The sequence below is a fragment of the Myiozetetes cayanensis genome, unplaced genomic scaffold (genome assembly GCF_022539395.1).
Source record: "Myiozetetes cayanensis isolate MyiCay16 unplaced genomic scaffold, myiCay2020 scf1, whole genome shotgun sequence".
NCBI lineage: Eukaryota > Metazoa > Chordata > Aves > Passeriformes > Tyrannidae > Myiozetetes > Myiozetetes cayanensis.
The window spans coordinates 11,638,413-11,655,187 of NW_026086604.1; the positions used below are offsets into that span (position 1 = coordinate 11,638,413).

At 40.6% G+C, this 16,775-nt stretch overlaps 2 protein-coding genes across 2 annotated transcripts in view; one reads left to right on the plus strand and one right to left on the minus strand.

Moving 5' to 3' along the window:
- SNTB1 (syntrophin beta 1) overlaps positions 1-10,103 on the plus strand; it is a 110,407-nt gene extending 100,304 nt beyond the window's left edge. The window contains exons 5-7 of the mRNA XM_050319207.1: positions 3,739-3,935; positions 5,797-5,987; positions 7,346-10,103. Coding sequence (XP_050175164.1) covers positions 3,739-3,935; positions 5,797-5,987; positions 7,346-7,438 — 481 coding nt within the window. The 3' untranslated portion in view covers positions 7,439-10,103. The remainder of the gene's footprint in view (positions 1-3,738; positions 3,936-5,796; positions 5,988-7,345) is intronic.
- A 3,252-nt stretch (positions 10,104-13,355) lies between these two features.
- MTBP (MDM2 binding protein) overlaps positions 13,356-16,775 on the minus strand; it is a 28,109-nt gene continuing 24,689 nt past the window's right edge. The window contains exons 21-22 of the mRNA XM_050318407.1: positions 16,110-16,175; positions 13,356-14,818 (exon numbers count right to left, since the gene is read on the minus strand). Coding sequence (XP_050174364.1) covers positions 14,783-14,818; positions 16,110-16,175 — 102 coding nt within the window. The 3' untranslated portion in view covers positions 13,356-14,782. The remainder of the gene's footprint in view (positions 14,819-16,109; positions 16,176-16,775) is intronic.

The following is a 16,775-nucleotide window of genomic DNA, read 5'->3' on the forward strand; positions in this document are numbered from 1 at the left end:
TGCATATTTGAAAAGCTGCTGAAACTGGAAAACTTCAGTGCCAGATACTGTACAGAGTCATGCTTAATCTACCCAAGACATAATGAGCAGAGAAAATTGGAAAGTGGTAGAAGGATTACAATCTTCTTACAGTCCTTTAACAGCGGAATTTCAACATGCCCTTTTTGTTTGTTGATAAGTTTGCCTTCAACCTCTGGATGCTATTAAGACCTAAAAATATTTTCCAGTCAGTCTTTTCCAGCTTTGTGTGGAATATAAGTAATAGCTCAAATAAAACTGAGATCAGATTTAAGTTGTTCCTTTAAATCTCTGCACCAGGAGGCACAGAAGCTGGCACACGGCCCTGACTCCAAGGACCTTTTTGTCATAATCTCTGTTTCAGTGTTTCCTTACGCCTGAATAACAGTGCCTCCCTCTAGCATGGGAATGGGGCTTAAGTAATTACATCTTATATGTTTGCAATCAAATTCCGTTATCTATCATAGCCAGATATGAAATGAAAGGGAAAAAAGTGCAGTCCATTTTGGGCTCTGATTAAAGATCAGGTAAATCGCTTTTGTGTGCAGCTGAGGTCTGTAACCAGAAATTATTAAAGCAGTTTGATAGCTAATGACATGAAAAGTTGGGGAAGGAGTTTGGGCACTGATTAGTTATCTGGCCAAGCAGGCAAAGGGACAGGCAGAGAGCATTGGGTTTCCTGAGAACCCTGAGGTGTATGAGGTGTCCTGCAAATTCTCTGTTTGTCTTCCTGAGTCAGTGAGGGTGGTTGTGGCTCCCTCCATGCAGATGAATTGAGAGCATGTGCATAGGTTTCCAAAGAGCACAGCCATTCCAGAGCAGGTTTCAAATGCTAAGTCAGGGTGACATAAGAAAGATCAGTGATAGTAATCTTTCTGTCACTATCACAGCAGAGCCGCATGAGTGTCAATGCACTTGTAGCATGGTCATGCAGCTGAAGGCTTCCTTTGAATGTCAGTGCTGGTTTCACTGTCCTTTCTGAAGAGGCCTCTAGAATTGGCTGTTGCACTACACTGTTGAAGCTCTTTCCATAGCATTAGGAGGAGAAGCAGGTCCCAGTGCATCTCACCCTGCACCAGCACTTCATGTTGGACCCTACCCATTGTGCTATCACATATTTGCAACAAATAATGCTGAAAAAGGCCCCCAGAACGTAGAGAGACAAGGGAGAAATGAGAGAATATTAGAAGGAGAAATGAGAGAAGATTAGAAGTGTCTCCCGGGCTCCCTGGAGCGTGCCAGGAGTGGCATTCACAGCCGCTCCAGTTCCTGGCTCTGTGCGGAGATTCGGTCTCCGCAGCCTTCTCCTGCCCTCTCGCGGCTCTCGCTGTGCCGGGAGGAGCGATCAGTGCTCAGTGATGGGAGGCAGGGGCGAGGGGAAGCCTTCTGTGAGGTTTCTGAGGATATTTTTTGCCTTTAAAGGTATTTTTGTGGTCTTTAGGATAAAATATCTTCTCTGTAAACGAAACTTCTCACACGAATGAAACTTTATTAAAGCTTGGGAATCCTTTGATCTGTGCCCAAATACATCAGTACTGACACCTGGTACATAAATGCTGTCGAATTTTACCCTGCGTGTTTGTCTAGTTCATGTTTAAGTGAATGACTTTCCAAAGCACTCTGTGTAGGGGTTTTTAAATACTGAGACTCAATTGAGAGGGGATAGTAAGAGAAGGCAGACAAGAATAAATGTTCATGTTGGTTGTGTCCACATACTTTAATTTCTAAAGTACATCTTCATTCTGTCCATGTGCTGTAAAACCTACAATGCCAGTGGTATGGATAAAGCATGAAGGTACGGGGGTGGTTTTTAGAGGAAATAAACCATTGGTATCACCTGTTTGTCTTGCATTCAGTGTTGTAATATGAGGAAACAATTTTTAGCACAGCTAAAGTGCTACATCCAAGAGAAGGAATGGCCCAGGGAAAAGCTGGAATAGTTTTATTTGTACTGACAAATGTGATGTGATTTTCCAGGCTTCTTTCCCACAGCCCGACAGCAGAAGGCAGCATGAAAGTGGTGGCCATGCCTGTGACTGGGTGACTGGCTGGGGACAGGCAGCAAGCAGATGTCACTAGAGATTTCAATTCCTTGGCTCCTGCCTGAATTATCAAGATGCAGCTTCTGCTCAGAGCTTGCACCCTCTCATGCCAGATGAACAGGAATTCGAGTTATTGGGTTGTTTGCTTGCGACTCACTCGGCAATTACAAAATCTGCCCAGAGTGCACTTAGGAGGTCCTGAGTATCAAAGCTGAGTGGGGCATTAACTCAGCCCTTCCAGAGGGCAAACAGCCCTGCTAGCCTGCCCAGACAGAGGGCAGGGCAGCTCTTACCAGGATACTCTGCATTTTGCTTCCCAGGAGTTCCTGGGACCATAAAATCAGGGGGGATGCTCAAAATCCAAAGAAAGAACCTGAGCATGAAAAAATCTTGCAAAGCCTCCAGCAGGGTATGAAAAAGGGACACATCTGTTCGGCACCGTGTGCATCCCAAATGCCAGCACAGACCGTCAGGGAACTGGGGAGAATTCCAGATACCCTGTGATTAGTGTTTCAGCAACTGAAAAGCTAAAGTTGTGCTTTGCTTGTTCTTTCTTTTCTGTTTTTTTTCCTATTAAAACATCCCTGTTTGATATGTAGGCATACTCCTACAGTGTCAGATAACAGGCAGCTATTCTTGTAGGTGGAAAACAGTAATTTGAGGGTAAATTATCATTCAGTAGATGATTAGTATAATCTAATGTTTTATCCTTCAGCACAAGTGTTCAACTACCATGTTACTTTATAGTGTCATAGGAAGTGTATTGTTTGCCTATAGAAAGGAAAACAGGAGACACAAGACAGAAAAAAGCTTTTTAGGAGAATTTAATTTTGTGATTGCCTCAGAGGGTTAGTCTCTGAATCTCAAAGAGTGATGAGCTCCTCTGGTTTATTCTTTTCAGAAGAATCAGTGTTGTGTGTCTGAGTGAATTCTATATTGACTGTCTACACTTCTGCAGGAAATAAAAACACAACACAAAAGGGCAGTCTTACAGAAAAATTAATAATTATGAAGTATTGATTTTCTTCCTCAAAACTATTCTGTGTGATTTGTGTTTGCCCAGATGAACAAACCTTTCCTGGTCACAGGAGATCAGCCGGGCAAAAAAATGTTAATTGCAGACAAATGTAAGAGAATTTCCGATTTTAAGTAGCTGCAACGTTTTGCATTTTACAGGTTTCTTATGGGAAAAGTAAGTACAAGACAGTACTTGGCATCTGCATATTTTACATATGCATATACGTACACATATTTTATTCAACAGTATTTATCATTGAATTTGTCTGCGTATGTTTAAGGTTTAGGGCAAATGTTGCTTCACAGTGAAAGATTTATTCAGCTGCCTCCTCTGAGTGAGCACTTGTATCTGTGGACCAAACTCAATCATGACAGACCAGTCTGTGATTTCTCTCTGTTTCTCACCCAAAGGGGTGTTTTGTACAATTCATAAGAAAATTTTGGGACTCCGTGTCATCACCTGCGTGTCCACGTGCTTCTGTGCTCACTGCCTTGGACCTTCACTTTTCTGAGTGAATACAGAGGAGATGTGAGTTCCCATGCTCCCAACCATGTGCATTTAGGAATGTGCAGAGCAGAGCTGTGCACAGGTGGGGATTTTGGGATTTTTGGCTCTGTGTCATTGGTAGAATTCCCTGATGTGTATGAAATCCAATTGCAGGTTGGTTCATTCTGGCCCAGGAAAAGGCTCACCACAGTCAGGGATGGATTTGTCGTTTGCAACCCGTACCGGCACAAGGCAAGGGATTGAAACCCACCTGTTCAGGACGGAGACCAGTCGGGACCTGTCGCTGTGGACGAGGAGTGTGGTGCAGGGCTGCCACAATTCCGCGGAGCTCATCACGGAAATCACCACATGTGAGTAACACCCGCAGTGCTGTCCCCACACCCTGCCCGTGACACTCCTGGCAGTTGGGGCTCCTCCTGCTTGATGTGAGTTGTTTAAAATTGGGCACGTTTAGGGTTCTTTGTGTTTAAAATACTGTCCCCTTGGTTTCTGAGCCAGTCCCAGCTGGTGTGGTACCTGTGGTACCTGTGGCCAGTCACTGTGGTGCTGACTTCTGGTTTTGTTTTCAGCATGCTGTTTTAGACAAAAATCTGTAAGTCAGCCTTGTAGGCCTTCATGTCACAGAGGAGTGATGGTCAGAGGTTTGTTTAGAAACCACAAAAACCAGCATTTTTCTGAGATTCAGGAGACTCCTGCAAGCCAGGCAGGAGTTTCTCCTGCAGAGGGAGGAGGCAGAGGAGGACTGGTACATTCACAAGCATGAATTGGTCATTTCTTCACCCAGCTCTGCACACTTGAGTTAAAAAAAAAAAAGAAAACAACCAAAAAACCACCAAAACCAAAAACAAAACCCAACCAACCAACCAAAAAACAAAACCAACAAACCAGCCCAATAGCTACATTTTGATGGGTAGTCATTTCCCTCCCTGAACATTCCCTGTCATTTCTCAGCACTTCTGTACATACAGAATCGACTGGAATAAAAGTAATCAGCTGCAGATGCTCTGGAGCGATGCCCTGTCTGGCCAGGTATCTGCTGGCCTGGGGTGGCTCTGTGGTTTTGAGGCTGTGCCTTTTTCCTGAGTGCCCCCAGGATCTGCAGTCCTTTCCCCGCTCACTCTACAGCTGGCAGGGCTGTTAATGTTGAACATTATCTCCACTCGTTTCCTAAAAATGTGAGAGCAGGAGCCAAAGCACAAATCCACCCTCAACAGGGAGCAGTTCTGATTTCTTGAAGCATCAAGAAGCATCTTGAAGCAGCCACGTGCTGCTGAGCACAGGGATACCTGCCCGTAGGCCCCAACCCTGTCCTCCCAGGGAGCTCAGGCTGCTCTGGGAGTGCCCCTGACATGGAAACCAACCAGAGTGCTCAGGGGGACACGTCCATCTCCTCAGCACAGTGACATGGATGCCGTTCTTTCCAAAAGCAGAAGGAGACCATCAGCCCTTTCTTCTATCACGGTGCTTTTATCTCAGTGCCAATGACCTTTCTTGGCAGAATTGTTCACAGGAAAGTGATAGAATGGAGAACTCGGGATGTGAACACCAAAACTCTTCCTTGTTTTATTTGGATCATGGCCTCTGTGTCTGAGCTGAGAGGAAGATGCAGACTTTCTGCTGCAGTAGCTGTTATATACAATCATTTGGGCCCTTTTTCAATTACCATGACACTAATGAGGACTCAGGAGTGCCTTCATCTTTGCCAAAATACTTCAGGGAAACCCTTTACAGCCTTTAATTTCCTCATGGATTGTGCACCACATTTATTGATTTTGGCTGTGTCTGTCAGGCACAAGAAGAAGGGTAGCTGTGACTTTGTCAAGGTTTGGAGGGAGGAAACACCAGTCTAAGCCTTCTTAAATTTCAGTGCATTGGTTTTTTTGTCAGCAGGTAGGTATTTTCTGCAACATGAAGAATGAAGCAAGTAACTGAAAGGATGACATCAGTCCTGCTACTGCTGAGCACTGTTTCAGTCTGTGGTGTTTACACCATAACTTTGCTTGGACCTTGCACAGCAGGATTTCTGTTGTTTTTCCAAGTCTGCAGGTTGATAGTTAGAGGTTGACAGACCATGATTAGCCCAGTTTCAGGAAAGGTTAGTTTTCCACAAGATAGTGTTGAGATCAAATGCCAAATGCAGGTAATCTGCAGCCAGATGGAATGTGCTGCTTTTATGAAGGTTCCAGACTAAAATTTTGATTTCTTCTGCAGCTTGCACATACAAAAGCCAGGAGTGCCGCCTGACCATCCATTACGAACATGGATTCTCTCTTACAACTGAACCACAAGATGGTGCCTTCTCCAAGAAAATTGCACAGTATCCCTACGAAAAACTGAAAATGTCATCAGATGATGGGATAAGGATGCTTTATTTAGACTTTGGAGGAAAAGATGGAGAAATTGTAAGTACTACATTCAGAAAAGGGATGCATGTTACCATCTCTTTGGTGGTCCTAAAGGCTCTAGGGGTGGAAAAGCACTAACGAAAGTTGGACTAGATGATCACTGTAGGTCCCTTCCAACTGAAATACTTCATTCTGTTCTGTTCTATTCTAACAGTTGGCCAGTGCCAGGTTCCAGTACCAGTATTTAGATGCTGTGCTTTCTAGTACAGCATGACAATCTGGTTATAGAAGGAGATGAACTAAAGACAGTTAAAATCATAAAACCATGCAAAGAGGGATGGAAGATTTGTCACATTCAAGAACAAGTTGTACGTCTAAATAGCCAGATACTAGAATTTTTGTATGTATCCACTTCACTTTTTAAATCATCAAGGGTGAAAGAACTTGAGAATGAGATCTTATTAATTCTAATGTACACTCAGGGACTTCATGTTATGACAACAAGCTGTGTTTTAGACATTTTTGAACATGTAGTTTCTGAAAAAAATTATTAAGGCTACAGATATTGTGCAAAATTGTCTGCTTAGGCCTCTAAGCTGTCACAGTGCCTAAATGCAAGGCACATATTCCAGTTAGCAGTTTAAATATCATAATTTGTAAACGTGGTCTTCCCTCACAAATTTTTCCAGCAGTTCCTGAGCACGTTGGGCGCTTAATTCTTCACTTAATTTTCGTTAACATACAACTTTGCAAACTGCTTATTGTCCGGCTTTCAGAAGGGAGTTTGTTACGAGCTCTCAGTAAAGTTGATACATGGCAGGTGGAAAGGCAAATTTGTTTTCCTTTGATGTGACCTGTTGTTGAACCTGCTGTCCACACTGACAAGCCTGTCATGCTTAGCAAGAGTGTGGTGAGATCATCTGAACCATGACCGGGGGAAAAAAAAGACTCAGTACAGTGTCGCTGCTGGCTGTGAGAACAGAGTAGCAACTCTGCAGCCCCAGCTGAAGGTGCTTCAGCTGTGAACAACAGCAGATGCCCTGGGTATGAGACAGTGCAGTCCCACCACCATCACTGGTCAGAAACAGAGCCTGAAAAGATGGGAGGGGTTGAGCCTCTTGGAAAACTGCTTGCAGCATCTGACTCAGTTTTCTGCTGCTCACCCAGGTGGATGCAAGGCCAGAGGCATCAGGATCTCATCTGCTCTCAAGATGCTTATTACTTACTTTTAATAACCTACATATTTGCAGCTGTATGCAGAAGCAAAGCAGTATGTTGTAGAGAAGGGTTGTTATTAATAGAAACCTGTTCAAAATACCAGACAGCAGTTCATCAAGTACCTCATAAATGATTCCTTCTTGGAGCTATAATCTAATTTAATAATTCTCAATTTGCTTTTTTTTCTGTACTTTCAGCAACTGGACCTCCATTCCTGTCCAAAACCAATTGTTTTCATCATTCATTCCTTCCTGTCAGCAAAGATCACGAGACTGGGCTTGGTGGCATAAGTGGGATCCATCTGTTTCTTCAAAGAGAGATGGAGCAACCATGCTCATCTGAAGTACAGTCAACAGCAGGAACCCGTCCCAGCTAGCAGCAGACACCAGCCTGGGGTTCAGGACTGGGCCTTGGTCATTTCTGCAGTCTTCCAAGGCCCAGGTTTCATTTTGCTCAGCTAAAGAGATGGCATGACAAGGAAAATGGGGGATTTCATTGTAAATAATGAGATTTTAAAATCCCATATGAGACCATGAAAGTGTGTACTACCATACGTGTAAATGTTTCAGAATCATAAATTGTGCCTATTTCAATGTATTTGTTTATATAGAATAAGTAAAGGGCTAAGCAGACAAGAGCATGTTGGCTGTAATGCAAGCTCAGGATTGGCTGAGGAGAAGTTCTCCAAACAAGATTGTCCCACCACCCAAAAGTAAAAGATTCTTTTGGTTGTAACCTGTGCACCACTTACAGAAGATTTTTCTTTTGGAGCTCTGTCAGAACCTGTGCATTCAAATACTCACCTTTGGTTGGACTCTCTGAAGCAATACAGCTGTGGTCAGGGAACTGGAGGGCCCCTGCCAAAGGGAATTTCAGATTAAACAATAAAGACGTGCCACATGTACATTCCCTAGCAATGGAGCCAAAAAGACCAGCTCTAGGATGTATCGAGAGCCAGCTGTCAGTGGGCACAGGTAGGACTGTCCTGTGTTAATGAACATTAGGGATGCATGTTTATAGTGACTTCCCAGAATAGCTTAATGAGTTTGTTATATGTGATCCCCAGCCCAGGTAAAAGGTACCTGAATCCATGCTGAAGCGTGATGATGGAAGCTTCTGCCAGTGTATTTCCATGGCAGTTTTCCAAAACTGGCCATGCTAAGCTTCCTGTCCTATGTCTACTGTGTCACCCCCTCTGCTCAGACGAGGCTGGTGGTGTGGTCTTCATAGAAGAACAAATGCAGTGAAGGAGGAGGACTTGATTGTATGAGAGTTTTCAGAAAAGTTACTGAAGCAGCTCCACACCAGTGAGGAAGAACGCACCGAGGGAGGGAACATGAGCTGTGCTTCTTAACATGGAGCTGCTCCTACGGGCACGACTTGGCAAGTCCAGATTTCTTGCTGGTGAAATGTAAGACATTCACCTCCATGTCCCTGACTTACTAGTTCCTGTTTTGCACCCCAACTTACTGCTTCAAGTCAAAGCATGCAATTCACTGAGTTTGAGCCTTGTTCAGTTACCTTGAGCAGCACAAAGCAGGCAGGAAGGCTGACCTTCCTCATCAGAGATAATGCACACACATCTTGCACCTGGGAGTAACAGAAATAGGAAGAAGCGGAACAGGGATGGCACTTATGTTGCTCTTCCTTTGTAAACAGAACTGCTTCACACAGGGGTGGGGTTTTGTCTGCTTTTAGAGTTTTGCCCTAAATTCACACTTTGAAGGACATGTACAGGAAGTAATAAATCCAAAGTTTGCAGGCGTTCGGTTGTCATGTTACAGCATTTCCTTTATTCCTGAGAAAGCACATAAATACCAACTTAGCATCACTTGGCTGGCAAAGAGGAAAATTAAAAACACAGTTTGGCTCCATGTTGTTTTTAAGCTGAGTTTGAGAGTTAAGTGTAAGTCATGCTGTTTATTCACAGCATAAGAATTAGTTTCATTGTGGTTTCCATAGGTATCTTAATCATCAAAACTAATTAAAAAATTAGGATGATAGGCTGAATTCATAAATGCAGAAAACAGTCATTGAAGAACAGCTAAATGCCCCTTTGGAAGAGTAGCCCCTCTGCCAGCACCTCTCACCACTCACCACCACACCTGGGAGGGGATTCACCTCGCTACGAACTTTGTTTTTACTGTCACGGTACTTGCACCTAAAAATTAATTCCTCATGTAAATTCACAAGGTAGGAGGTAATGTTACATAACCTATCAGTAATTTCCAGATGGACATTTCTCATTCATTGACCACTGCCATTCACACAACTTTCTGTGGGCAGTTACTTGTCCTCCTTTGGCTCGGAGGCTTCTGGAAGAGCACCTGAGAAGCTGAGAGCGGTCGGTACGTGCGGGGACGGGCCCTTGGGTAGGAACTCGCGTCGTGATCAAATGAACTGGTACCAAGTTATGTCGATTTTGAAACAGGGATGGTTTAAAAAAGCGATTCAGAACATTTTGATCACTGTTCCAAAGTATGACTTAAAAATTTGGACGTGGGCTCCTATAAAAATTCCAGAGGTTAAAGTGAAAACTTGCATTCTGTGGGGTAGGTTAAACACATCTGTAAACTATACTGCACTATTTCCTTACTCCTTTAACAATTAAAAATCACTGGAATGTTATCCTTAACACGTATGTGCATTGTAAATATTACAAATTCCTGTATTAGTACCAACAATTAAATGACACAAAATGATGTAATCTAAGGTGCTCAGTACTATATGAAGTCTAAGTGAATAACTAAGCAGTTTGCAAAGAAGATTCATATATATTTATAGAAAAAATAAATGATAATTACAGATGCTATTTCTTCATTTTCAGATTTTGAACTGATTCATATTTGGATGGGATAGACAAATTAAATATGGACCTACTCCACATTTATAAGAGTATAGTGAATATTTATATTTTAGAGGAAAAGAATATATTTAATAAAGTCATTTATTGGATTTTTGTGAGGTGAGCTTACTTTGTACCCAGACAAACTATTTGAAAGGCTGTTCTTTGGTTTTGGGATGGGGAAAAATACATTTAAACTTCAGTTCTTTTGTTTAGTTCCATTACTTGATAGAACTGTTCATTGCATTGATGGAACAACTTTTAAAAACTTAAACCCTGAAAGCTCACAGGGATATTCCAGGGCAGGTCATTCAGACTCCTGTGCTGAAGTTGCAGTGCTTTCTCTGTTGTTTATACTGCACTAGGCAGTTACAGAAGTCATAATAAAAAAATTTCTGCTGAAGCTTCTGCATTCAAAGACTGAGATCAACATGTGCCTTGTTTCTCTTATGAACAGTTTATAGAAAAAAAGATGGTTTCCTTCCCTTTAATTCTTAATTTAGTTTCCCAAATAGAAAACCTAATGGAAAATTTAGGCCTGTTCTTTCAGTCTGATCTGAGGTATAACAGACCAGCCTCATGGAAATCCAAAGAAGGAATATTCCAGAGCCTCACTCTTTTCACAAAATACTGACTGTAAATTGAACAGTCAGATCAGAAAGGTTGTATAGCAGTTTCACCATTAGAAAGATCTGGATATGTATTGGAACATCAATGTCATTGGAAAAATGTGATATAAAGTGTTTGTTAAAAACAAACAAAAAAAGGAAAATAAAGCTGATCTGATTGTGTTCAGGGAAGCATACGGGTGTTTCCTAACAGTTCTGCTCTTCAAATGGAACGAGCATCTCACTTAAGGTATTTATAAATCAGAACACAGCTCTTCATGTGCTACCAGGTAAATCACTACCATGAACATCATTCGAATTGGTCTTTTGCAAATAACAAAACAAGTGTTTTCTCTCTGCAGAATATCAGTATTCCTTCTTCCCACAGGACATGGGAGCACACTCCATCCAGCTCTTTGCATTTGGAAGCACAGCTGCTCAACCTCAGCCTCAGTAGAGGTTGATCTGATTCCATCTAGAAGAGTTCTCAGTGTCCTGTTACCCCTATTTAAAAGTTAATTGGGAGTTTCTTTTTCTTCAGTGGAAGCAAAATCAGAGCCTAAACAAATGATGTGCTCCAGATCATTAGACTATCACTGATTTCTAAATTTATCTTACTTTCCATAGAAGTCAAACTGGCAGGTTTATAACTTGATGTTTACTGAGGCTATTTACTAGATAGAAAGATCATTAATACAGTGTGTGTGTATATATATATAAAATATTCCATAATAATATAATAATAAATAACGGCCAGTCTTCGCGAGCGAAGATCCGGGGAAGGTCTTTACACCTTCCAGCCTGCGCATTGGAATTTTTAGGTGAGACACAGTGTGCGCGGAACTGAGCCCACCCTTTAATCCTAAGGTTCATCTGCCGGGGCCAAGCGAGCTTGGACGGTGGCAGCGAGGTCCTCAGGACGTAGGTGGGTTGCCTTTAAGGGCTAACGAGCCCCACCTGCCCGGGAGTGGCCCTGACCGGGAATCGAACCCGGGTCTCGGCGGTGACAGCGCCGCACCTTTACCACTAGACCACCAGGGGCTCCGCATAATAATATAGACACACTATTATTGTGTATAGTATTACTATAAAGTAATTGAGAATTGTATCTAAAATGGACACTTTTGAATTCAGTGATGATTTTGATTTTAAAGAGCAGATATTAATAATATGCTAGCAAACTTGTGAGAAACTGAGCCTGCTTGATATAAATGGACCCCTCGATTAACCAGGCCAAAAGTTTAATTTAAAACATGAGGGGGAAAACATTTTAACACAGGTGATGACCTTTTTCCCCACATGGGATTAACTTTTTTTCCTTCATCAGAATTTCTGTGCTTATGTAAATAATGGGAAGCATTAGAAAACAAATTTAGAAGACAAATCTCAAGGGAGAACTGTGAATTTGGAAAAGGAAGTTTGTGAATTTGAACAAGCATTTGTACCCAAGCTGAGTTCTGTGGGAGCCCAGTGATATTTATCAATATATATAGCAAATGCTATAATACTACAAGCATTTTTATCACCAAGGAATTGCAACCACACCAGTGTTGTCTTACCCCAGTCCTGTGGGTAATACAAGCACATAAAATGGATGGATTATGTGCTTATAATACATAATGTTATTATATTATGCTATGTTATGTTATGTGCTTATTCTATAGTATGGATAGATTATGGGTAAACTATAAATGTGTAGTAGTGATTATGACTTACATCCTGATTTGCAGAAACATGAAAGCAAGCACCCAGAGGATTCATAGGGCAAACTGGATTTTGGGTTCAGCAGCCCCAAACAAGAAAATAATCTGAAGTTCAGAGGCAAAAGGTGATGTTCTGTTCTGCATCACCTAATTTGCAACACATCAGCTGAGTGGGAACTCTTGGTGTGGGGTTTCTGAACTACAGCAGAGGTAACATCATTTGGTGTAGTGTTGTTACAGAAGGCCAGGCCAAATTATTTTGCATGGTTTTTATAGGTTAAGTGCTTGGACAAGGGCAATTACACAGTTCAGATGGGGCCCAGTAATAAACCAGCAACCACTTACCCTAAGAAACCACCAAGATAAAGAGCAAATGAGACACAAGCAGCAGTGTATTAGTTCAGGACTGGGAATCATGCAAACAAACAATACATCAAAATGCTTATGTCTCCCTAACTGCTTTCCTGCTTATTATTTCAGGCCAGCCTTTGAGTCTGCAGAATTAATTAAAACAATAACCGTCAGGCTCTACTTGAAGTAGAATAAAACTAGTTCAGGACTATTAATTACTTTTCTGAAAGGTGTTTTCTTTGCTTATGGCAGCTAGCCTCAAGGATTTTATGAAATGTAGTTCCTGTACTTTTGCTTATCGACTTAGGCATAATTTATTAACTACAAAGTTTTTGTAATTACACATATATAAACCTCTCAAAATTAAGTAGAAAATACAACTTTCAGTGGCTTGCTTTAGTATTCAGACAAAAGTATTGGCATTCAGGCTGAAGAGATAAGGCTATAATTTAACAGCTTTTCTCTCTCTGTTTGGAATTAGAGACTTCCTTTATTCACTAAAAGATGTTAAGATGAATGTCTTGTTTGATTCTTGTTTTCTGTGCTGAATGCAAAGAAATGTGAGCCATACACAGTAATCATTACACTGGAGCAATTTCAGGCATGCACTTATCAAATCATTATTTAAGTATCTCTCTTCATTGCATTTCTATTTCACCAGGATTTTGGGGATGTGTGGCATTCTGCAGACAAATGAAATAAGTAGTTATGTTTGTCCTGGGCTAAGATGCACATGGTACTCACTAGAGCCCTCTGTCATAGCAGGACAACTACAGAGCTCTCCTATTGCAGCTCAGAGTGTAGTTAAACCAAGTACACACTCCCTAGAAAAGGTCTTGTAGAGTTCAGGAGAACACTAAACAGAGAGACAAAGGAACAGAAGAGTTAAACACAAGATCTTGTTAGACACAAAAAACCTCCTGAGGGCTCAGCTTTACATGAAATAGAATTAAGCAAAGAATAATGCCACAAAATCAGGAAGGCTTTTTAGAGAATGCATAGATTTTACAGTATTAAGTCTAACCTCCACATGGTTTATTCATTTACTTTTTCATAACATTAGATTTCATTTATATTTGTATTGCTTAATCCATTTTCGTGCCAGGGGAATATAGCAAACAATAGCACTGCTTCTCTATCAATCATGTTAGTTTATATGATGAATAGGAAATCCTTATACTGAAAGCTGTAAAATCTGTTTGTTTTGGTAGGAACTCCTCATCTCAATACTAACTTGAATAATTACATTAGGACAAGCCAGGTACACGCCTGAGACTTCAGCAAACTGAGGCTGAATTTAGTCTTTTACTGTACTTGCAACACATGCAACAGGTAAAAATTCTTTCCATCACATTTCAGCACAGCTTGCCAGCTCCTTCCCAGCTCTCACCATCATCATTACTGCTTTCACTTTGATTTTCTTCTCCTCCAGGACATGAAATCTCAGACCTCTCTTAAGATTTTTTTCTAAGGAGTTTTAGAAAGAACATGCTGGAAATTATACCAGAAATTCAGCTTGTAAAGTGATCCTTCCTTTAATGGGACCTTGCATCAAGTTTCAAAAGACATTCTTTTTTTCTTTATACTACAACACAGAGATAATTGTGACTTGAATTCTGATTACGTTTGCTTTCACCTGCAGAGTAGAAACTGCTCTTAATTAGTGTACAAAATGTTAATGGCCAGTGCTGTAAACAGCTGTTTATACAACAGTGAGCTGTAATAAATAGAGTGGAGGTCTTCACACAGAAAGGTAAAACAAAGAAGCTCTTATCAAAATTAAATCTGTTGGGGTTTTTATTCACATAAAAAACATACATACTGGTTGAAAAACATACAAAGCTTTATCAAACCAAGTTAAGCTATATTCCTTTAAACAAACATAATAAATATGCATATAAAATAAAACCTTTTTTTAATTTGAATAAAAAAAAATAATTAAAACTTCCAGTATAAAAAGTTTCAAATCTTGCTACTGTGCTTGAAGAACGAGTCTATATAATTACACTGAGCAGCGGTGTGCAGATCTGTGTGTGTGCCTTAGGCAGTACAACGCTGTCCTTACAGTCAGAAGTGCTCTGTCCCCGCAGTTCCTGGGAAGGTGTGAATTGGATCCACACAGTACCTCTATTTGCCAGTCTTCTCCAAAACCCATTCAATCACCTGGGCAAATAAATGAGAAAGCAAACAATTTTCGTAACTCCAGGTCTTGAAAGTAACTTAATAATATCTCACACATTTTATCAATTCTTTATCACCACCTTTATCATCATCTGTGTGGTATTTACTAGACAGTAGAAGAAAGAATAAAAGATACTTTGTGCACTGCTGTATTAACCACCTTTGTTACTGCTGCTTTCCAAGCAGGGTAGATGTTCAGACCACTGATTAGTCCTTGGCAATTATAGTTTACATAAGGAAATTTCAAAATATTCTCCAATACAGGGAGCAGTGAGCAGCTTAGGAGAACACCAATTTTAATGCCTCTTTAGCAAATAGCAAACATACACAAAACTACCTGTTTTTTCCCCAGGCAAAGATGGTGGTGAGCAGCAGTGTATCAGCACAATAGCCCAGTTCAACACTGAACGTCACAACCTTTGTAGTTTTTGAGTTCACAAGGGAGCAAGTACAGAACACAGCAAATACTGCTCTCATAGAATAAATTCTGCAGGGATCTAGCAGTTTTCCTGGAGACTTTTGGTTTTATTACTTAACTATGCCAGTTCAAATTCCTCCATTTAATTTTTGATTTTGAAAAATGTACTGTAATTATGTATGACACTTTTTTTTTTCATTCATGGAGTCACTTCAGTGTATTTTTCAGAATCTTAATTTACTTAATTTCTTACTTAATTTCTGGAGGGGTATTTACTTCTATGATTTACTCTGTTCTGCTGTTCACATAAGTCCCACTTTACACACAAATAAACTCATCTGATATCCCTTGTGCTTAGTTATTCCCAAGCTTAAAATTACTAATTTTCATTGCTTCTTTTAAGAAGTTTATTTCCTTTTATAGATCCCTCTTATTACTTCCTAACCTTTGAAAAGAAATGTTATTTACTTCAACACAAGAAAAGAACAATTCCCTAATGATCCAGGCTTCCCTCTAATGAAGAAAAATCTCGTCTCTCATTTTTTTGTTTCAGTGATGTAGAAACATTTCTTGTCTTCATTTCCATTTCTCACTGTGGCACATCATATAGGGAGCTATAACTAGAATACCATCCAAATCCTGAATATATGCAACTGGAAATTCTGCCACGGGACTGCTGATTGAGGAGAAGTTTCTGTGAAATCAGAATGAAACAAGACCCACAGCCAAGGGAGAGTGTTCTTCACTGAAGTATTCTCTTTGTCTCTCAAAGCTGTGGACTAAACCATCCTACAACCAAGTTTCCACAGCAACATTTAGCCTTGGCTGGTTACAGAAACAAACAAATGGCCTTACCTGTTTAGCATTGCTATTTGCTGTTTTCTTCATTTCATCAAGAAGTCCTCTAGAAGTTTTAAGATCCTAAATATGAAACAAAAAGCCACAGGAATCAGCACACTCATATAGTGGCTCTAAGTTGTGTTACATAACCCCAATGATCAGGGTGGTGTTACACTTTCATCACCTTGTTCTGAGCAACAGAAGAATTATTTGACTTTGGTTTTTTTTAATGGTAAAAGGAAGTAATTTACATTTATTCCAGTGGGTTGCAGCTTTCCTTACAGTAGTCCAACCCTAATACTCAAGTGTGTGATTGAGCCTTCCTAACGTTCTGCCCTTCTCCAGAATTTTTTTTTCCTAAATGATATCCAATATTCTGACAGTTTTGATTGAAATCTCATTTCTATATAAACATGAAAATCAGCTGTGAGCTTACACTGCAGTGCAGAGTTCTGGCAAAGAACAGAGATGAGGACATTTGAAAAGAAAATCAGTGCAAGAAAGGAAAAACCTAGAATGGCTGGTCTGTTTTGCAGTCCAATTAATTAGTCCAACCTCATCTACTCTTTTAAACAAAGCAAGAACAAAACTTCTGCTAAAGAGGAAGAAAATTAATTTACTACTTGTCTCCCAAGGAAAACAATAGCCATGATATGAAATATGCAGCATGCAAAAGGATTC